Source organism: Abramis brama (genome assembly GCF_963993115.1).
Source record: "Abramis brama genome assembly, chromosome: 3".
Classification (NCBI taxonomy): Eukaryota; Metazoa; Chordata; class Actinopteri; order Cypriniformes; family Leuciscidae; genus Abramis; species Abramis brama.
The window spans coordinates 3563616-3587666 of NC_139965.1; the positions used below are offsets into that span (position 1 = coordinate 3563616).

A 24051-nucleotide genomic window follows, 5' to 3' on the forward strand; every position below is an offset into this window, starting at 1 on the left:
AATGGTCTGACAGTCTTTATGTCTGTGTTTGACACCATATCTGTTAATAGTTCCTAACCCACTTTAGATTACAATATTCTGATGGTTACAGATTATTATTATTATTATTATAATTATTATTGTGTCAGTAGTTTTTCTCCAACATGGTCATTATACAGATCAATGTTTTATGTTTCCATTATCATTCAGACTATATTGTGTTAGTGACAATATCAAAGTAAATTAAATACAAATCTGAATGTGATTCAACAAATCCTGGTCGCGTGGCGACCGAAGAGCTTCGGTGTGCTGTAACATGAACACCGTGCTTGCGACATTCGAGGCGGGGGGCACGCTGATCACAGCGGGCAGTCTACCCGCGCTCGACTCCCTTGCGGCGGTCAGCCGAGAGGGGGAGGGCGGGGCGAGCCCCGTGGGGCTTGTCATGTCTGTGAGTGAATGTGAGCGCGGGACATCGGGCACATTTACTGCACTGAATACACCGTCTGCCTGGGCAGATCGAATGTGTGCTGGTTTCGTTTTTACAGAAACCGTGAGACATGCAGAATGTAGTGTTTGTGGGCACTGGGTCGTCGGCACATTTACTACGTTTAATGCACAATCGACATGGGTCGATTTTATGTGCGTGAGCCCTGTGTGGCGGGCTGTGCTTGTGTGTAGGAATGAACACTGGGCTTCAACAAATCCTGGTTCTCTGATACTCATTTGAATCTCGATTCCACAGGGTTTGTATTGATCGAGGAAAGAGCAAATGGACAAGAAGGTAAGAACCATTATTTTTTTTATTTTTTTTACTTTTCTTTTGTTTTGTTTTTTCTGTTTGACAAAAAATTTGCCTTTGTCCTTGAAAACTTTTCCAGAAAATGCAGCACTTTGGGGCAAAACTACTCAGTCATCATCATCAACTTACCCAGACGCTGTCCCTGAACTTGCTATTGATGGTTTGACCTACACCTGGACTCACACTGACACAGAGACCGACCCATGGTGGAGAGTGGATCTACTGAAGGTATACAGAGTGAACAGAGTGACCATCACTAACAGAATCAATTATGGTTCGAGGATAAACGGGGCAGTGATTCGCATCGGGAACTACCTTGACATTTACAGCAACACCATGTGAGTCTTTCTTTGACTGTTTTGATTAATGTGGCTGAAGATGACCAGAAACTGATAACAGATTATCTCTCTGTCTGTAGATGTGGTGTAATTTCTAGTCTTGCTGACAGTGCCACGGCCACTTTCTCATGCGGCGGGATGGTGGGACGTTATATGGTTGTTCATATTCCTGGAGATCAGAAGATTCTTACTCTTGCTGAAGTTGGAGTCTATGGGTATTTGGCAGGTAATTAATTGTTGTGTAGCACTTTTTAAAATTGAAAGTAATAAATAATTTTTATTCCACAGCTCTCTGAAATGCTTGAACCTGATTGGTCAGTCAAGACATGACCATTGTCAGTAGCAGCATTGTATAATGATCGCTCATCCGGCGATACTTTCATGTCTTTGTTTTTAAATGAAATCGGAGGACTTGAAATCGGGCAGCCTAGCCAAAGTTTTAGGTGAAAATGGGAGAAGGAAAATGTAATGTTATTCTCAGTTATTCATTTTATGTCTCAGAATGTGTATTTCTTAATTGTAATTTCACCACTGTAAGTGTAACCACCTCAAGCCTCTTCTCTGAATGTGCCGAAGTTGCAAAACGCAAATCTGAAGGGATAGAGAAAGGGAGGGGGAGGCAAATCCATAGCCGGATTCAAAGACCTGTGCCTTCGTTGATAAAATAATTAGCTAATCACCATCGAGTATTTCACTTTCAGCGATTATGAGTGTTTAGAAAAGTAACATGGCAGATACGTACAGTAAATTACATGATATTAGTTTGAACTGCTACCGCTGTTGTGGAGAGTATGGAGAGTAGAGATATTGAATATTTGATCACAAATAAATTTACTAAGCTACCATTCAAACAACCGATACAAATTAAAAATGTTAAAAATGAATTAAGAGCCCATGCCTAAGTTGGATATAGGCTATACGTAGCAGCGGCAGTTATGAAATTCGACTACGCCACCCCGAGGTCTAACCCGGGGAACTGTAAGTAACCACCAAGGCTTCTATAGAATTAGGCAATCAGCTTCGGGCACTGACAAACAGAGAAATGGTTCCATACAAAAAAAATACAATTTTATTGATCAAAAAATAGTAAACACTCTGAAAGCTGACGTCAGCATATTCCTAAAAAACTACACTCTGCACCCTGTTGACTTCAATGGGGCAAGTTTTAAACCTGCTTTTAGCCTCTTAACATCCTTGATGTGTCATTACAAGTGCACAGCCATGTTAGATGATTCCTTAGAGTGAACACAGGTGAATCTGACTGCAGTAGATGTGAAAGATATGAATACAAGTGATGTTATTTCAGCCAGCGCACATACCTGTATTTACATCCTGTTTTCGGTCTAAGTCCACAGTAGTCGATTGTCGAGTTCACGCGCGTGATCATAGGTAACTAAACTCGACAATCGACTACTGTGGTCTTCGACCGAAAACAGGATGTAAATACAGGTATGAGCACTGGCTGAAATAGTTTATAAGTTTAGACACCCATGCTAAAGTTGACTAAAAAGAGGACTAAAAAATAATCTTTTGGAAATTGAACTTAAAGCCTTAATTAAAAAAATTAGGAAAAATCCAACCTTTAAATACACCAATTTTCTTTGTGAATGAATAATGTATCGTAAATAAATAAATGTTCTTCCTTAAAATACAGGGTGCATAAGTCTGGACACCCCTATGTTAAATTCCCATAGAGGCAGGCAGATTTTTATTTTTAAAGGCCAGTTACTTCATGGATCCAGGATACTATGCATCCTGATAAAGTTCCCTTGGCCTTTGGAATTAAAATAGCCCCACATCATCACATAGCCTTCACCATACCTAGAGATTTGCATGGTTTTATTTCAGTTAGCCTAATAGCTGGTTTGATTTGCATTGAGAGATGATCTTGTGGAAAGTACTCCATGCCAATCTCTAGGAAAATTGGAAAATTAGAAAATTGGTGTCCTTAAAGGTTGGATTTTTCCTAATTTTTTTAAATTAAGGCATTAAGTTCAATTTCCAAAAGATGATTTTTTATTCCTCTTTTTAGTCAACTTTAGCATGGGTGTCTAAACTTATGCATAGCACTGTACCTGCGACACCACCAAAAACTGGGTGAACCCAAACAACACGAGCCTCCAACGTCACGCACTACCAGGGGTTACGTTCAAGCTATAACATGCTCCTCCTGACATGATTGGCCACCAAGAACACACCAATATATAAAAACCAATATAACCAAATGGGAAGGAGGGACTGGATTCAACCACAGTCCATCCTGCCACATATAGAACAATCAGCTTCACTAAACGGCCGGACTTGCTCTTTTAACACGGACATTTAAAAGGATGGAAGGATGGATTTTTTGCTTCAAGTGATAGGCTAGGCTAAACTTATATTTATATTTTCTTGATGTATGTGTTGTTTTCTATAAATATTCTGTCTATAAGTGACCAAAAAAGCCATTTTAAAGCAGTTAAAAAATCTGACCGCTAAAATTTTGTGTGCCTCTTACCCAACACACACCTCTACTCAAAGCTGCTTGCCAGGAACTGTTTTTCTTTGTGGAATCTTTGCATTTTATAGCGTGATATAAAGATATGTATCACTCTATATTTTACAGTAAGTTTTAACCTTAGCTCACTCAAAGACAGAGAGTCAAAAAGAGTTGCAGAAAATGTGTTTGCGATGTTTTGCATATGCGTTGCATAAAGATGGGTCAAGACAGGTTTTTATTCATTTCCCAGGAAATCGAGCAGTAGGAGGAGCTGCTACACAGTCGTCAACATCTGGGAGCTGGTTTGCTGAAAAGGCCATTGACAGTAATCGAGGTCGCCAGCAGTTGAATACGGGATGCTCCTCAACCACTACTCAGACTAACCCGTGGTGGAGGCTGGATCTGCCTGATGTTTACCGAATTACTAAAGTGGTCGTCACTAACAGACTAGACTGCTGCGCAGAACAAATAAACGGAGCGGAGATTCGCATCGGGAACTCTTTGGAGAACAACGGCAGCAACAATCCCATGTGAGACTCTTGAGGTTGAAAGAACAGGAGAGCTTGAGTACAAATGAGAAGGATTAATGTGAATGTGAAGATTATATGACAGTATCTTTATCTCCATCTGTTTCTCTCTGTCTGTAGTTGTGCTGTTATTCCTGCTATTCCAGCTGGCGAATCCTACAGCTACTCATGTAATGGGATGGATGGACGTTATGTGATTGTTTATATTCCTGGAGATCAGAAGATTCTTACTCTTTGTGAGGTTGAAGTCTACGGGTATTTGGCAGGTAATTCATTGTTGTAGAGCATTATACTCAGTGTATAATACCATATCAAGTGTGTAGATTTGGTTTGAAGTGAGAAGCATTTTAGCAGATTCCTGGCCCATTATCCCTTGAGATTTTGGGATATCCGGGAAGCGTACCCAGATAGCAACATTGTGTCAGCCCAGATCCGGCCCACATCTGGCACATGTGGAATGAGGATCTGGCCCACATACCGCGTGGAACGATGGCACTTGGGTGGACCACTCCTGTTTGCCACAAGCAGGCCATAGCAATGCCACATGTCAGCCAAGAGCAAAAAATAAACCAGAACTGGACCTTATCGGAGCCACAAAATCTGTGTTTAATAAATATGGAGTCATCTAAGCCTTAATAAGCCTGTTAACAAGCAGAATCACTGAAGGAAAGAAGAGAACAGAAAAAGAGACGAGCAGAATCACAAGAACTACAACTGACTTCAGCCACAGTCTAAGATGAAATCAACTGAAGATAAAGAAGACATTAAATCTCTCAAAATCTCAGGAGGGGAGGATTAAACAACTCCACAAACAGCATTACCAGCTTCAATTATTACTAACCAGTTTGACTTTATTTCTGTCAGACATCTACAGAAGTTGTTATTGAGAGTTAACAGAGGTTTAGCTCCATTTCATTTGTGGTAATTAGTGTTTCCATTATTGTGGCTCTTAACTCTTATTATACGTTTGTGTTTTTTGGCTGCTGTGACCGTGTGTGTGGTTGTCTGTTGACGTTTTTAATCATCATGAAATAGTCAATGTCATTTGAATCTAAAAATTGTGTGGTGACATTAATACATTTACATTACATTATGAGGCTCCGCACCTCTTCACAACTCCAAGTTTGTCAGCGAGCTGCCATGGGGATATGTTGCTTAAGAGCAAACTATCAACAAACACTTGTTCTAATTCCATAGTGCTCAGCACAGCTGACTACGGCAGATAGTTTAGTCCAAAAATGCACAGTTCTTTAGGAAGTTGGTTCTGTTCGAGGTCTGCTCAGGTTCACACCACAAACGAGGTGCACCAGTGTTCGTTTGAACGTGTACCGAGACCACCTCCATTCCACTGTACTACTTTTCCATTGTTGTTCATAGATATTTAATAGTGCAATAGTGCAATTTAATAAACAGTCAAGCTTTGCTTTAATCTTGTCCCAAACATGGCTTATCATGGGGCAGAACCAAAACATGTAGGAGTGTCTACCAGAGTCAGATTTTTACATTTAGGGGCAAACTGGTGAATGTACTTCCTAAGATTGACCCAAAACATTCACTATTTTGACCTAAAGGTAAGAATCGGACTCAGGATATTTAGATATTTATCCCCCATCTGAAAACGTTGGCCACCCTTAATTTTGTTCCAGGCCTGAAAACAGTGTAAAATGATCTAGATCGCTGGTTGGATCTTCTAATTTCTTGGATTGGCATGTACTTGGAATGTACTTCCTTCAGTAGATTGCTGTATCCTTTATGCCTAATAGGCAAAGCCCTTAGGAGACCACTTGAAGAGGAACATTGAAGATAGCTGAGTCTCCCCACTCCCCAGGCAGAGTTGCCTCTGACTTATTCAAATTAAACTTGTAGCTTGAAAAAACTACTGATCAGATCAATCAGGGCTGGCACCGACAACTCTGTCTCAGAAAGAAATAAAGGCATATGTAACCCCTCTGATTCAAGCTGGTTTCGCACTAAAAAGGGCCTCTAGGGTCAGTCGCTAGCGCACCTCTTGAGGCCAGGAAAGTGAGATTTACCTGTATAGCTCTTTACAAGCTGACCTCTGTTAAACATGTCATCGGCATACAGTGAAATGGTATGAGTATGCAACCAATTAAAATTCCCTTAATTTGTTAACTTCTTATAGATTTGTTAAAGTCTTATAGATACTGCCAAAGGTTCCAGGGATAGTGCGAAAAGCAGTGGTGACGAGGGGCAACACTGTCTGGTGCCGCACTTCTGATCAAATGGAGAAGAGCCTAAAGCATTTGTGAGGACTGACGCTTGTGGTGCCCTGTATATTATTTCTAAACAATTCACAAAGTTATCCCCACAAACCCACAAGTTATAAGACCTCAAACAAATACTTCCACTCCAGGTGGTCAAAAGCGTTTTTTGGCATCCATAAAAATGACCATAGCCTTACAGTGAGTCAGAAAACAATACTGTGCAATGCCAAGACGACTAATATTAAAAAGTGAGCATCTTTCAGGAATAAATCCAGTTTGATCTGGTGCTATGAGTTGTGGCAAATAAACCTCTAATCTTTTAGCAAGTATTTTGGATAAAACTTTAACATCAACATTTAATGGCCAATAACAGGAGCAATCCATATTGGGCCCTTCCTTTTTTAACATAAGTGAAATATTTGCATGATAAATTGAGGATGGGAGACATCCCGATTCAAAGGAGAGTGTAAAGACATTAAGAAGCTGATCAGTTATCACGTCCCTGCATTTCTTATCAAATTCTGGCACAAAGCCAAGAAGCCCTGGCGCCTTTCCGCTTTTAAAATGTATCCTCGCAGTTTTTCAATCTGCTTTGTATTGTTTCAATGTCTGTAGTAAATTTAAACGAGTGAAAACTACAGATTATACTTTTGACATTTTTTTTACAGTTACATGCAAGCTTTCTTACCTGTATGCGATGGGCTTTTGCTTCAGGATGTTGGGCAGAACTTTAGCCTAAAACACTGTGTTCGTGTTCATCCAGTTTGGAATGGTGACTACAGTCATGGAGGCTTTTCAGATTTTCCGTTGTGGCATTCTCTCCATATTTACAATTCTTTGCAGCCTTTAGCCGCTGCCTACAACTCACTGGATCCTTCACTGGAAACCCAAAGTAACTCTATCCCACTAAATGTTTACTCTTTGAATGAATTTGAACAATGCAAGTCTACACCATTATGACTAAAAGTTTGCTGAGTAGTATTTGCTACCACATTAAATAAACGTGTCGTTCTCGCCTTGTGGTTGCTTGGAATTCAAAGGGGAATCGAATATGCGTGTTTAGACTGAGGTAGGATGTCCAGATATTGGATATGTATCTGTTTTAAAACCACATTTGGAAGTGACTCAGGTCGGATGCGAAAAAATCGTATCTCGTGCAGATTTTTGTGTTTACATGTGTGCAACAAATTCTGATCTGTGTCAGATGTGAGTGAAATATCAGATTTTTTTTGTGCCAGTGTAAACACAGCCTTTAAGAGCTGCAATAATATTAGTGCTTGTTCTCTGTTTTAAACCTTGCTAGAAGACGCCCTAACTAATTTCCCGATTCGTAAAGTCTTTGTCTTGCATAAAATAAAGCAAATGCTGCCCTCTGAGTTAACAACTGATCCAATGCCTCTCAGAAATGACTCACTTCGCCTCAAGTCATTGTTCGCTAATAAACTTCCCTTCTGCTACAAACTTTGTGCATCAATGTAAATGCCCCTTTTTTCAAACATTTTCTAGAAAATCTGGCAGTAGATGGAGCTGCTACACAGTCATCAACATCTGGGGACGGGTTTGCTGAAAAGGCTGTTGATCGAGGTCTCCAGCAGTTGTACACGGGATGCTCCTCAACCACTAGTCAGACTAACCCGTGGTGGAGGCTGGATCTGCGTCATATTTACAGAGTTAGTGCAGTGGTCGTCACTAACAGACGAGACTGCTGTGCAGAACAAATAAACGGAGCGGAGATTCGCATTGGAAACTCTTTTGAGAACAACGGCAACAACAATCCCATGTGAGACTCTTGAGGTTGAAAAAACATGAAAGCTTGAGTACAAATGTGAATGTGAATATATGACAGTATATTGATCTCCTTCATCAGTTTCTCTCTCTGTCTGTAGATGTGCTGTTATTCCTGCTATTCCAGCTGGTGAGTCCTACAACTATTCATGTGGTGGGATGGAGGGACGTTATGTGAATCTGATCATTCCTGGAGACATGAAGACACTCACTCTCTGTGAGGTGAAGGTCTATGGAGAAGGTACAGCAGTCATATTGGTTTATAATATCAGATAATAATAATGTCTTCACATTGTCATATATTTTTGTCAATAAGACACAGTGAGGAACAGGGAAAAGTTTTAATAAATGCCAATATGTAGGTTCCAATATTTCATTGTTAATTGAATTTTAATGTATTTACATGTATGACTGTGTTTGTTTAGGTCCCTGTTTAAAAAGGTCATTTGTAAAAATTCTGTTTAACTCCAGCAATGATTTGACTGACCCTTCAGTGAAAGAAAATGTTCTGAAACAGGTGAGAGAAAGAAACACATTTAACCTTTATGATTACTGTGAGAAGCACAAATATTGTATATTAGGCTAAATTGTTCTCAAGTCATTTAATTTTTGCTGCATTTTAGAGTAAACATAAAAAGGTTATTTACTGGCATTGATTGTTCCATTAAGAACCTTTAACATCAGTGGTAAAATGTTTCCTATCAAAAGCTACTTTCAATGCTGCGCTGACAGTGCTATGGGAAAACATCCTTGTTTGACCGGTTGTGAAGTATGTGTGACAAACACGCCAAGAACTTGGCTTTAAATAACCTCTGATGATGATGTCATTAGAATGCACGCTCGTGAAAGGCTATAAATAGATGTGAAACAGGTGAAATTTAAGGTTTCTTTGCCTTCAGAGAACTGTATTGTGTGTGTGTGCTACAATCTCTATCTGTCCACTTGTTTGGAGTTAGAGTTACAGCTGTAAGTGAGCAGAAATTGCTCAATGTGAAAAAAAGAGAACATTGTGTCGCAAACAATTAGTAGATGCATGCCTCCATGCTCATGGCCCATCCCTGATTATGAAAATGCACACGCTCTGCTTTGAGTATTTGCATTTGAGCATGACTAGTGCGAGCACTGTGAATTGTTCTCCATTAAAATGCTTTGTGCTCATCTTGCTTTTTGTTTCTTCATATCGTGAATTGATCTGGCTGAGGAGACGGATCCTTCCCTTTCTGGTTAATATTTGGCTGCATTTAATTTTAAGGAATTAAGTGATTTAAATACTCATCGGATTTGAGAAGTTAGATGATTGTATTAATATCTTGTCTGGCTGTTCTTTGGCTAAATTTAATTCTGAGGAGTTAAATGGCAAAATAGCCATCTCTAGATGGACTTTGAGAACACCATCTTCGACTGCTCCTCTCGTGATGATAAAGTGCATGAGGAGTTACTCTATGTGGTCTCTCGTGCAGTGGCCGGATTACAGCTTGACTGGCCACCGGAGAAAGAGCAAGTGATAGAAGTTCATATTTCTGTCCAGTGGCAAGGGGGAGGAGCCTCAGCGATGGTCTCTCCAATCTGCAAGGACCTTCATGACGAGTTAAGGACCCAATTTGAAGAGACGCTTGTGGGCTACATCTCAGTCAACAAATGATGTATTTTGGTAAACACTGTTACAAAGACCATAAACTTGCATAAAAAGCCAAGAGTCAAACTACCCAACTAAAGCAAACACTGATTACCATAATGGTGACCTGAACATTTTTCTTGTGTTTCTCTTTCATTCAGTGATTCTGCTTGTTAACAGCAGATGTTCATCATTAATGCTTAATAATCACTTAATTAATCACTTATTTATCTCATTAACTCTAACTCTGACTCAGAATTACTTTAACACTCTTTAGACTGGGACCATATGTACACTGAGTAGAGTTAATTTAACTCTGGAGACTTTGTTGTGTGGTTGCCCACTGAAACTAAGCATGGTTGATCCTGGTCAGTACCTGGATGGGAGACCTCCTGGAAAAATTAGGTTTCTGCTGGAAAAGGTGTTAGTGAGGCCAGCAGGGGGCGCTCACCCTGTGGTCTGTGTGGGTTGGTCCTAATACTCCAGTATAGCGATTGGGACACTATGCTGTCAAAAGCGAGGTCCTGACTCTCTGTGGTCATTAAAAACCCCAGGATGTCCTTCGAAAAATGAGTAGAGGTTTAACCCTGGCATCCTGGCACCCCTGGCATACTGATTGGCTTCATCACTGTCTGGCGCAATATGGCTGCCGTCACATCATCCAGGTGGATGCTGCACATTGGTGGTTGTTGGGGAGATTCTCCCTTCCATGTAAAGCTCTTTGAGTGCTGTGAAAAGCGCTATATAAATGTAAAAAAAAGTATTATTATTATTGTTATTATAGCTCCTTCCCGACACACTCACAACACCGCTGTTTCCATTTTATCTATATATAAATCCATATATAAAATTATTTGAAAATGTATAAGACATCTATCTAAGAAATCAATTTGTTTGTTTCATATTCATTTATTGCCTCTCATGAGTACGGGTTCTCATGACGTCATCGTCAGAGGTTATTTAAAGCCAAGTTCTTGGCATATTTGCCACGCATACTTCAGAACCAGACAAAAAAAAATGTTTTCCCATAGTGCTTTTTCAGGGAACAGGGTTGCAGTCAAGTAACCCGAGATGTTCTTCTCATTAAGAAAAAAAAAAATATTTTAAGAATGGATCTCTGGAAGGTTTTTTGAGGAACCAAATATGGTTCTTCTATGGTATTGCTGAAAAAAAAAAAAAAACCTTTTGGAACATTTAGTTTTTGAGTGTAGATTTATTTTGTGTTTTGAAAAATAATATTTTTTTTGTTAATTTACATAGAAACATTTTAAAACATTTTCAACTAATCTGTATGTTGCTTGAAAGTTCAAATCCTGAACCACTGTACTCACAATAATGTATTGTTATATATTATGACCTCAAAGTAATGAAAGAAAGGCACTGCTTTATCTGCTCCCATGAAACTTTAATACATATAAAATCCCTTTATATTTATTGTTCTTAATGCCTGACGAAGAGTCTTTTCTTCGTCAGGCATTAAGAACAATAAATATAAAGGGATTTTATATTCATATAGTAAATCCTCACACCTGATAAAAGACATCAGGCAATCAGCGAACTAACCAATTATGCATTAGGCAAAAAGAAGACATCAAATAATAATTGAACAGGAAGACATCTAAATACACAACTCAAATAATCTAATTTTGGATGTACGCATAGTACATCAAATTATTATATATTATGACCTGAAGTTATTAAAGGCCCACTGAAGTGCCTTGAAACGCACAGCTTTGTATGATGCGTTGACGTAATTTCCACTGAAACAGGAAGCTAAGGCGGGACATATTGAATGGCTCCTCCGCCTTTTCAAATGGCCAATAGCATTTAGTTTACCTCATAGACTGCGAGTCGTAGCCTACTTGACAGCACCATGGAAACGAATCCGAGAGCTGATGCGTAGGATTCAATAGTAACGTTAGGTGTGAATAAATTCTAGCCATTTCATTCTGAAAATGGATTAAAACTTGAGCATTTGAGCACCCGAACACACATCTCGAACCCATATTACGATACGTTATGTTACGTTATGCTCCGTTATGTGTCAACGGTCGCTTTGGCCAGGTGGTGTTTATAGCATAGGGGGCCGGAGCTTCAGATTCTAGAGAGCATTTGATTGGATAAAAGATGTGATGAGAGGCTGATGTCCGCGGTGACATCATAAAAATCTGTGATCCATTTTAGCAGAAGTGAGAGACTGTCCGTTTTGAATGCCTATATGTCCTAAATGCAAATTTTGTCATTGTTTTGGAACCCACCAGCTTATTTATAACATTAAGGCTAACATATTCATCCTAAGAGCTAAAAAAATTACATTTTTATTTCAGGGGGCCTTTAAGAACAAAATCAGTTGTTGTTTTACTGTAGTGCACTTACAAAAAGAGAACTGGTTTAAATCAAAATGACACTCTTGCTCCTCAAGCTCTAACATTGGGCAGAAGTCGAATTTTGGTTGGAATAAACACACGAACAAAAAAAAGAAATTAAAAAAAGGTGAAATGCATGGCAGTACACTTATTATCAGCTTCACTTATTACTAACCAGATTAACGTTGTTTCTGTCAGGCGTCTACAGAAGTTCTTATTGAGAATTAACAGAGGTTTAGATGTTAATGTTTGGTTGAAAATGTTTGTTTGTTTGGTTGTGTGTTTTGTTTGAGTTTTTTAACATTAGTTTTCATGGTCTAAAGCGCAGGGCGCAAGTTCACTTAGGGCGTGTCTGAATCCACTTTTGCTAGTTTAACGACGGGAGAAATGGTCGGCACTCCCGGCACATGTCTAAAAGGGTTGTCTCTATTCTCTTAATGAGTAATGGGTGTGTTTTGGGATTTACGTGTGTTAAACCAATCAGAGTCTCATCTCCCATTCCCTTTAAATGCCAGTTGTGCTCGTGATTCCAGATTCGCTATTTACATGATAGTGGAAAGACCGAAAGCATCTCCAGAGCGCAAACGGATCTGCTTGTGCGCAAAGTTAAAGCTCAAGCAGATCATCTATGGGACAAGCCGGATTCCACCATATCTTTATGTACACAATAATAATCGTTTACATTGTAAGCCGGACTGAAACTAGCAAAAAACACTTACATTGCACTTGGCGCTGCATTGCGCCGGGTGTAAGATAGGGCCCTATATCTTTATCATCAAGTAGACAATATCATCTGACCTTGGAGCTTGACGTCACACAATCTTTGGGTTTAGATGTCAACCCGACGTTCATTTCAACCGAAATATGACATCTGAGGGATGTTGGATTAGTTGGAGTCCAGCGTCTTCCTGACGTCACATTGACATACTGTGCTTTTTGGGGAGGAAGGTTTGAGTCTATCATCACATTCTGATCTAATCAGTTTAATAGTTTAGTATGAATGTTATTTTCAGTTGGGATCTGCTCTTGCTGATAGAGGATTCACAAATGTGACACTGCGATGGTCTCAAACTCCTAAACAGGTGATCCAGAAGGTGAACGCCACTAAACGTGAGTCTGTTCTCACAACTATAACCTATGAAATAAGCTGCACAAATGGAAATGATTATAACATTATTGTAATGCGTAATGAGCAAAACATTTTTCATTTACAGGTCACTGTGAGAACAGAAATTTCCCTTGAAATCAACACTGTCTTTTACTCACTAAATTCACATTCACATAAATTTCTTCATAATTACTTCCGTGTAAAGACTCTTAAAGTCACCCTGTAGTTTAATTAATTCAATCCCTTAAAACTCATCTTTGATCACTAAAATGACATATTTAAACGTTTTGTCCTTAAAAAAATTCTCATGCCTTAAAATAGCTTGAATGTAACTCGACACAAATATATGCAAATGATCCCTGCCTCCACTCACTCACTCAGCTCAGAGATCCACTGGTTGACGATCACACGTTGATCTGATTGGTTACACGGTAGTTTGTGACGTCAGAAACTGATTGAGTGAGTGGCAGCAGGTGTGCCTAGTCAACACTCAGTGCCTGGAGGATAAGAAGGCTTGATTTTCACACTGCAGTAACAGAACCTCTGTGAGCAGACCACTGTGAGCAGCCCCGCAGAACAGAGACAGTCCAGTCCAGTCAACCAGTGGGTTGAAAACTGACTTAGATCTTTTGGTGAGTCCAGAACAGTGTCTGGCTTTGAACCTCCTCAGTGGAGAGAGGACTATTCATTGTTTCTCTTCTAGTGTTGAACTTTGCTCCTTCAATTATTTAGCCTGTGTCTATTGTGGCCTTACATTGTTTGCTCGCTGTCTTCTGAGAGTAGTTTTGTATTGGTTTTCTTTTGTCAATATTGTAATAAATACACTTCTTATTTTGCACATTAATCTGACTTCCTGTCCTCTTTTGCCCTGGTTTATTTTTAAATATTGTTGCTTCTCCTCCCCCTGGACTTATCATCTGGAGGAACGTAACACCAGCGATTTCAAAGTGTGTTTTTGAGACTGTCTTTGGTTCACTGCAGTTTTAAGAAGAAAATACTCAGCAATGGTGTCGACTTATGAATTTACGGTTTGTCTTATTAAAGCATATTAAAAACACCACATAGACATAACATTAAAGGGGTGGTTGACTATGATTTCACTTTTTTAACTTTTGTTAGTGTGTAATGTTGCTGTCTGAGCATAAACAACATCTGCAAAGTTACAATGCTCAAAGTTCAAAGCAAAGGGAGATTTTTGCTTTTACAGAAATTGCTTTTTAAGGACTACAACAAATGGCTGGTAGGAACTACACGAGATTCCTCCAGGGTTAGTGACATCACCAAGCCTAAAATTTACATAAACCCCGCCCCCTGAACACGATTTATAGTTTATCAAGACAGAATATGCTAATCAGTGACTTGAAGATAACTACACATCAGCTTCATAAATTCATCAACTAACCATTCAGAAACGTCCTGTTGCTTCTACATGTTGTCACTTCATCATTGTCTGACTCCAGTTTAAACATAAAAGGATAAATGAAATTTCCAGTGCATGTGTGTGAGTGCAAGCTCTTGAAGCTCCCCCCTCTGTGCTGCTAGCAGCAGCTCATTTGCATTTAAAGGAGCAGACACAAACTGGTGCGTTTTTGCTCACCCTCAAAAATTGACAATTTTAACATGCTATATAAAATATCTGTGGGGCATTTTGAGCTAAAACTTCACATACACACTCTGGGGACATCAGAGACTTATTTTACATCTTGTGGCATTATACCACCCCTTTTAAAGCTTGATTTTCACCACAGGGGGACTTCACAGTTTCTGTTGATTCAAACCTTTAAGAACCAGAAAACATTGTATAATGTCAACATATAGCATTACAAATACATAGTAATAGTAATATAATTAAAATATGAAAATATAAATAAATTGTTGTTCACATTGAAACCCATAGTTTATAAAAAGTAATAAAAAAATAACATGACCTTTTTCTGTATATTCACTCTTAATAATTAATTTAATTATTATTCATGGTTATTTTGATCTTTTATTTGACAGTTTATTGTAATATTTTCAGGGATAGTGTAAGATTGTTATGTTTGGATGGGTGTTTCAGTTCTGTGCTTCAGTTTTCTCTGGTTTCTCTGTGTTTCAGTTAGTCTACTAAATTACAAATGGTTTGATTAAGTGGCCACTAGTGTTTCACATTTCTTTGATTGGTTTGTTCTGTCTATTTAAGGCCTGTGTTTCTTTCAGTTCATTGTCAGTTCTCTTACGAGAGGTTCTCTCGTACTGCGTAATATCTTACGCTACGGGGAAACCTCTTTTCCGCGAGATACTGAAGCCAGAAATTATCCTTAATTTTGGAATAATGCAAAACGCGTTGCAGCAGCATGCAGACATAGACAAGACGGCTCGCGCGCCTATTGGCTGCCCTGCGGCAACTGCAGCAGCCTATCGAGAGGCCCCGTGGTGACGTCAGAACCAATGGGGGCGCTTCGCGCCCATTGCTTCACGACCCGCCGAAACGGGCGTGGTCTGGGCCTATAAATATAGCTTAATATATATTTATATACTTATAGCATAAGATGTCACACAGTACTCGTTCCCTCTCTAGAGAGAACAGAGGTTACGTTAGTAACCGAGTACGTTCTACTTAATGAAGTTGCTTGTTCTGTTTCTGAGTTCCTTCTGTTAATAAAACTAAGACTGCTGCATTCAGATTCTTTTCTCCTCATTATTGCAACCCATTTGTGACAAATTTCTATGTATTATAAGTTAAAATATTTTTTTATTAAATGCCCTGCAGTTTTACACTGTACATATTTGGTAATGTTCCTGTGATGATGATGGAGAACAGCGCATGCGTGGCAAATTACCAGTGGTGTTTTTTGTTGTTGTTTGTTTTTTAACACGTGGTGAAATACCACAATACTTACACTGTGTCCTAACCAGACGCGCCGCGACACACAATAAAAGGTTTCTTTTCCATGTCAATCTGACTTTTTGTCCTAACCAGCCGTGAAAGAGATATGCAACGATTCTTAAATTGTTTCTATTTAGAAACAACAAATAGAACAACAACATACAAAGTGTGACAATGATAATTTCAAGTACTGTTTGTGTGCTTTATTTTATGTTAAAAGTATGTACTGTGAGTTTGAAAATCATTTTGCATGACCTTCATAGCCGTTCAAAAATGCAGATTCATTCAGTAATAAAACATTTCTGTTGCCCTGAGATAAGCGATGGCTGTCCAGTTTCACTAATGACAATTATTCCTAACAGATCCAGAGCAAAAACAGACAAAAATGTTAGTCACATATAATATTAACTTCTTGTTTATTGAACTTGTAGCGCCCCCTACTGTCCTAGGTGTATCTACCCTTAGAAATGTTGGACACTTGAACCCAGATTCGTTTATTTGTCTCTCGACGTGATCTCATAATTAATCTGTGACCCTTGGTTCTACACTAATTCTTACAAAGTGCAACTCGGATCTCTGCAAAACCACTTTTAACCAATTACAGCAACCTATCTGATCTATTAAAGTGACCACACTATATAACTGAAATATTCAAGATTCAATATTTAAAAGAAAATAAACAGAAAGAATTAACAAAACCGAATCAAATTAAATATGAATAAAATCTGTTCAATCAACTTCTGAATAAACTGGTATTTTCAAATACAGTGTTTGATTCTTCTTCAAAATAGGGCTAATGAATCATTCTTTAAATTAACCACAAAGTACAAATTTGTCTTCACTTAGTGTAAACCAATATACCAGTGTAATTCTGGTATCTATGAAAACTAAACGAACTTCAGTTCTGAAATACAAACTGTAACCCTGTAATAATATACTCAATGAATCACTATTAAACCATTATATCATTCACCAATTGGAAAAAAACCTTATTGTGGGCTCACCACACACGCAAACACACACACGCACAAACACACACCCCGTTGCAGGCTTGAAACGTTGCTTGTGTGCGTTGAGGCCGAGTGAAACGTAAAATGGCTGCTTCAAATAAAATAAACAAAGTGTACCTGAGTGTAAGTGGCAAGAGTTAATGATTTCCGTCACCCGTCAGATTCATCCACGTGAAGCTGTCATCAATTAGCAAACTCCGTGATGCTCCCGCAACGCCAGAGGAACTCCTGTAACCACTCGGTGATGAGGAGCGCGATCTGGATTCCTCTTCAGCGGCTCTGTCATTCACGATCGATGCGCTAACAGTTCTTGGCAGTTGCTTAGATCACCTTTGATACTCTCACATTCGCCGAGGTAAGGGATAAACTTGAGTAAAGTTTCTCACCGGTAACACGAATAGTCCAATTCACTGCGATAGCGATCAAGCGTCAACCTATAACAGTTCTTCCGAATCGCGTCGTGTTGACTTCACAACGGAATACTATTCAGCTTAAAGGGGTTATATAATGCCATTTTTGTACAAGTTATTATGATTCTTTAGGGTCTAAATTAAAAGTTTGTAATATACTTTAATTAAAAATTTTCATTAGTATTGTAAGAAAACATAATTTTACCTGGTCAAAAACAGCTCTGTTTTCAGCACGCCGTTTAAGTGCATGTGTCTTTAAATGATAATGAGCTTTGCTCACCCCTTTAACACAATAACCATAACGCATTGTTCATTATAAACGTGGGATTATGAACTGTATTGAGAACGTTGTACATAGAAAACATGCCGTAATGTACCCTCAGTGTAAACTTTAGCCGCATTCATCATGAAGCGTGCAAGCGATTTGCAAAGATTAATATAAATATTAATATACAGGTTAATAAAACGTTACACTCACTTCTTCTTCTGGAGGTGCAGCAGGAACATGAATAGTTGGTACCGATCCTTTTTTCAGGAGCAGCTTCTTAGCAAAACCAGCTTTATACTGACCTCGTTTGTAAAGCAGTCTGGTGTGTGAAATGATTCGCGCAAACATGAAAGCATTGACGTTGATCATGGAGAATATTCCCTTCGAAAACAAAACTTCTTCAGCGGTTCGGATTTAGGAACATCAAAATGATGCTGTGTTCGTTATTACACCCAAGAACAGATCACCACAATTGCTTAGACGCCATTCTGCTCATAGACATTGCTCCAGCGTATCAACAATGACCGCGTGGACTATGATTGAAAACTGTGTTGAAACGCGGCTGTCAATCAACAATCATGGAAGGGGCGTCGATTTTGTGACGTCACAAAATCGAACGGCTTGATTTGAGACAGGAGGAAACATATAAGAAGATTTAAAAAAAAAAAACACTGGATGGATTTTTATCATTTTATGATGGTTGTGTACAGGCACTGCCAACACACATTTCAGTACAATCAACTTGTAAACATGCATGTACCATTATATGACCCCTTTAAAGGTCCTGTTCTTCGTGATCCCATGTTTCAAACTTTATTTAGTGTGTAATGTTGTTGTTAGAGTATAAATAATATCTGTAAAATTATAAAGCTCAAAGTTCAATGCCAAGCGAGATATTTTATTTAACAGAAGTCGCCTACAGTGAACGGCCCTTTTGGACTACATCCCTCTACTTCCTTCTTTAATGACGTCAGTAGAACAGTTTTTTGACAAAAAAGTTGCGTTTGTAGAGTATGTTTGTCACCATGTCGTCAAGACGCTGTTATTTTCATCCCGGAGTCCAATCACCTTTGTTTGGCACTGAGCACATGCATCTCCACATTATCAGAGCCCGTCTACATTCTCTGACGTTATGGTAAGAGGCGTGACCTTTCAGGGCAACGTGTGCTAAGCTGCCGTCGAATCACAACACAGGAACCGCTGGCACAATCAGAACTCGTTACGTATTTCTGAAGGAGGGACTTCATAGAACAAGGAAGTCATCAGCCTGTTCTTAGGACAGTGAAAACAGCGGTATACAGATAAGTAAATTGTGTGAAAAATACTGTGTTTTTTTACACGCGAAACATGAACACATGTTATATTGCACACTGTAAACACAATCAAAGCTTCAAAAACACACAAAAAACGGGACCTTTAAGGTCAAACTGCAATCCTGACTCCTGGTCTCCTGTTTTTGCTATGGTAAGGTGTTATCTTTCGATATCAATCTTTGTTTCCATATAGTACAAGGTGCAATATGAAATGTTTCATTATTAAATGTATCTTATATTTGAATTTCTCAGCATTCTTCTCACCACTGATAATGGGCTTTGGACTAAATTATGTCAGTGTTCCATTTTCTTTCATTTTAGACACCTCATACATTGAGTGACAGAACACCCTGATTTGTCGTGCTATATTTACATATTTGGTATTGCTGGATTCAGCCCCAACAACCCCATCTTTCCAACAAGTCATCATATGTGTTTCTATGATAATCCCTGGCAAAACAACCACAAAGTAAATGAAAACATTCTGCATAAATATTCCATTTTTGCATGTCCGCTTATTTAAGGTATGTGTTTATATGTCTCTATTTATTCCATACATCAAGATATTCACAGTCGATTGTCGAGTTCACGCGCGTGATCATAGGTAACTAAACCTATGCGCGTGAACTCGACAATCGATTATTGTGGACTTCGACCGAAAACAGGATGTAAATACAGGTATGTGTGCTGGCTGAAATAACATCAATTTTATTCATATCTTTCACATCTACTGCAGTCAGATTCACCGTGTTCACTCTGAAGGAATCAGAGTGGTATGTGTTTATATGTCTCTATTTATTCCATACATCAAGATATTCACAGTCGATTGTCGAGTTCATGTCGAGGTTTTAGTTCTACCTCCAGTAGGGGTATCTCAAAAATTTGGGGGCATTGTCACTAGCCTGTAAGGGATAAACTTGAGAAAAGTATCTCACCGGTAACACGAATTGTCCAATTCACTGTGATAGCGATCAAGCGTCAAACTAAAACAGTTCTTCCGAATCGCGTCGTGTTGACTTCACAACGGAATACTATTCAGCTTAACACTTAAACAATGCAGTTCTGGCAATATTTAAAACAAATAAATCAGAGCGCTACCTGTTATCATGCCAACAACATTCACATTTTTTCCTTCTCCCGCTACCTCTGACCCTATCTTGACTGACATTAGCACTGGCCAATCACATTTGCCATAGCTGATATAAGGTGGGATCAAGCTGTTTTTAGCCAATAATGTTAAACCAAACACAACTTACTGACATGAACATTTCTGAACAGTTACACTTTGATTCAATAATGGTAACTCTCGTCACCAAGCAGCACATTTCTGCATATACCCATTTAAAATAAACCAATTAATAAAAAAATAAAAATAATAATAAAGAATAATCATGAAGAAATTAACCCAGGGTTACAAACTGTTGTATAAAAACACTAATATTTGCCAACGTGCTGTTATTCGAGAAAACTGCACTCTTGCTCGTGTGGTTTTGCTATACCTATCCTAATGACATAGGTATTTCGACACAACGTCTCCGTCTCCATCAGGAAACAGGGGTTACTCTAATAAACGAGACGTTCTCAGAACTGTGTACTGTTTATTAAGTGCAGGTTAAAGGGGAATCAGTCACGACATCGTGCAGCAATCAGAAACATGAGAAGACGGTCTGAGGTTTGCACTTCGTATTTTCCCTGCCGAACATCAGCCCATCAACGGCTCCGGTTTCGGTAACACACACCTGGGGCCTGTACCATGAAGGTAGCTGAACAAACTCGGGGTTACAGGATTGGTTTTGAGTCGACAAAACCAAACCGATGCAATCAGGCTTTATTGGTACCATGACGCAGCTCATCAACTTTCTCTGTCAACTCAGGCTTTGATCCTTAAGCTATGATTAATCCACGCGCGCGTGCACATAAAAGAGTGACGTCGACACTGAACAACCAATCGCGTTCGATATGGATAGAGCGAGAGCTATATACTTTTCAGCGGAGGAGCAAGAGATAATTCTTCAGAAATATGAAGAATATAGAAGTATTTTTCAAGCACGCAGTAACACTGTATCTGCTGCCAAAGCAAGAGAACAATCTTGGAGGAAGATTGCTGATTGCGTTAATGCGTAGGTTAAACAATTAATGTACATTTATGTAGGCTAATCATATTAAAAATGTATTAAATGCTAAAATGAAAATGTATTCGTGTTGATATATATATATATATATATATATATATATATATATATATATATATATATATATATATATATATATATATATATATTATACATACGTGTGTGTAGATGTATGTAAAATGTGAATGTATAGGCTATTACATCCTAAGAAAGATTGATATTCATTGATTTTTAGATGCAACCCCAACTCCAAACGTTCTTGGCAGCAGATCAAGACAAAATATAAAAATATAATTAAAAGTGGTGAGTATTTACCATAACCTTTTATTATTTTTTTGAACATTTAATCACAAACACTTGTTTGCAGCAAACAGAAAAAAATGTGAAATGAGGAAAACTGGGGGAGGGCCACCTCCTCAAGATTACACTGTGGCGGAGGAGTTGGCTCTGAGCAACAATAAGGGGCGGCCGATTATGGATGGGATTACAGGTGCTGTACAGTCTGACCCTGGTGCTGGCTCCTCTAAGCAAGTGACACTGGGTATGTGTGTACAATACATTACTAATGTTTTTTTAAAAAGTTAAATATGGCTGACTGTATGTTCAGTAGAGGGAAATACAGTGTCCCTGTTGAAGCCAGCACACATACACACAGTCTCCCACACAGAGGTCAGTATGCAGCAGACAGAACACCAAACATAACCTGCTTTATAACAGTTATGCTTTACATTGGCCTTTTATTTATTAGGGTGAACCAAACGATGAAGACACTCTGTCTGTGTGTTCTGAGACAGTTGCTGAGGTGAATGCACTGAGCTTTTTATTATGGCACACATTTGAATGTCATAATTAAGTGACTGGCCCTTACACATCTCTTTTGTAGGATTTTTCACAACCTGCCCCAGAAACTGAGGCCTCTGCCTCAATGGGCTTCAGAAGGAATGTGAACAAGGTAATGCTTTAAACCCTTGACATAATTTACAGTCAGTCCTGTGTTTGTAGAAAGTCATGCCACTTTTTGTGATTTGATCATCCTCCAGAAAACGTGTAATGATTGTTTGTGGTGGAATTGTTTCAGGTGGAAACAGACTCAGTCAGGGCCCTGTACAAAAGGAGCCTCGAACTAGACTGCACACTGAAGGAGCTGGACTGTGAGCTGAGGAGCCTCCAAATTAAAAAAATTAAATTGGAGATCAAACAGCTGGAAAAAAACAGATCTCAGTATGTGAAATTTTTGTTTAACCAAGTAACCCTTTAGTATGAACACTATGAATGTTTATTGATGTAATTTTTCTTGCTCTCTTTCTTCCCCCCCTAGCCACATGATGACCAATAAAACAGTTTGAGACATATCTGCAGTGTCAGTGTGCTTTTATTAAGTAAAATATTGTGTTGTGATTGCATCTCTGACAGCTGCGCCAGCTGGGTGGTCAAGTGTGATGGGGTCAATTTCATCAGGGAGAAGCTGGTTTTGTGGTGGTAATCGCTCCTTTCTGATAGTGGCTATATTATGCAGACTGGCACATGCAGCCACTATCTGTGATGCCCGCTCTGGTGACACTCTTAAGCGCCTAAGGCAGTTGAAACGTGCCTTTAGGATGCCAAAGGTCATCTCGATCTTGACCCTGGTTTTACTGAGGGCCACATCGAAGCGGTTTTGTGGCCCTGTCTGAGGGTCAGGATAGGGGGTTAGCAAAAACCTCTGGCACGCATAACCTCGATCTCCTACCAACAGGCCATCAAAAAGCCCTGTCATAGAACAGAAAAGGGGAAAATTGTGTAAGTTTTGCTATTAAAATTAAAACTTTAAAGTGTACTGTACCAAATTGAACTTGCCTTCCTCAAAGCGCTGACACAAAATAGACTCACGGAAAATTCGTGAGTCATGCACTGAGCCAGGCCATTTGGCATCCAAACTTGTGATCATGCATTCATGATCACAAGTCATCTGCAGATGAAATGTACAGTAAATAATTGTCTTGTTAGTTACTATTTATTTAAAGATTAATCTCAATGCAAATCAAAATCACTTCACATAGGCTATATTAGTAGCCCTACCTGAACATTAAGGCTGTGAAAGGACTTTCTGTTCACATAATCTGCCTCATGTTCTCCGAGAGCTGTGGAGATTGCAACATGTGTGCAGTCTATTGCTCCTATGACTCTAGGGAATCCTATCATAGGAATTAAAAATATATATTTAAAATCATTCTTAACAGGTAGCTACTGCAGACTACTGTATACCAGATTTCTAAGTGTGAAATATGCTTTTTTGAAGAAGAAAAAAAATGAGTGTGAAATGTTAAATTTGTTCATGTGATGTCACCCTATCAATATATCTTACCGGCAATTTTATAAAAGCCCTCTTTTATGGACATGGTCGATAAATGTCCAGGGAACACAATGAAGCTATTTATGTACCCCTGCAGAGCGAGGACCACCTTTCGAATGGTTCGACAGACTGTGTTTTTCCCTAGATTCTCTGCATCCCCGACCGCATACAAGTATGTACCACTTGCAAAAAACCGCAACGCAATACATACCATTTGCGGTACAGTAAGGGCATGGCTTCGACGGGTCACATTTGTTATGTGCGGCTCAAGAAGTTCACAAAGATATGACATTCGCACATGGCACCCTTTAGCGTCAATATGACACGCACAGAGCTTTGTTCGGTTATGGGTAGGTTTAGGTCTGGGGTAGGGTTAGGGTTAGACTGCTAGGAGGCGCCTTCTGGCCCATATCTATCTGCTTCTCATATTGACGCTAAAGGGTGCCATGTGCGTTCGATGAAGACGAAATGTCAAAAGCGTCAGTATATGATG

General features: G+C 39.0%; 2 protein-coding genes across 2 annotated transcripts; one reads left to right on the forward strand and one right to left on the reverse strand.

Moving 5' to 3' along the window:
- Window positions 1-295: 295 nt before the first annotated feature.
- Window positions 296-14107, forward strand: LOC311078937 (uncharacterized protein; the record flags this gene model as incomplete). Its single annotated transcript, XM_084107988.1, has 11 exons — window positions 296-440; window positions 725-763; window positions 861-1119; window positions 1200-1345; window positions 3849-4128; window positions 4246-4391; window positions 7857-8130; window positions 8237-8376; window positions 8561-8652; window positions 13130-13226; window positions 13331-14107. 11 exons carry the CDS (start codon window positions 296-298, stop codon window positions 13357-13359), a joined length of 1647 nt encoding a protein of 548 aa, XP_083964114.1. The 3' UTR covers window positions 13360-14107.
- Window positions 14108-22528: 8421 nt separating this feature from the next.
- Window positions 22529-23850, reverse strand: LOC311078938 (putative nuclease HARBI1; the record flags this gene model as incomplete). Its single annotated transcript, XM_084107989.1, has 4 exons — window positions 22529-22975; window positions 23063-23174; window positions 23285-23400; window positions 23571-23850. 4 exons carry the CDS (start codon window positions 23848-23850, stop codon window positions 22602-22604), a joined length of 882 nt encoding a protein of 293 aa, XP_083964115.1. The 3' UTR covers window positions 22529-22601.
- Window positions 23851-24051: the final 201 nt, after the last annotated feature.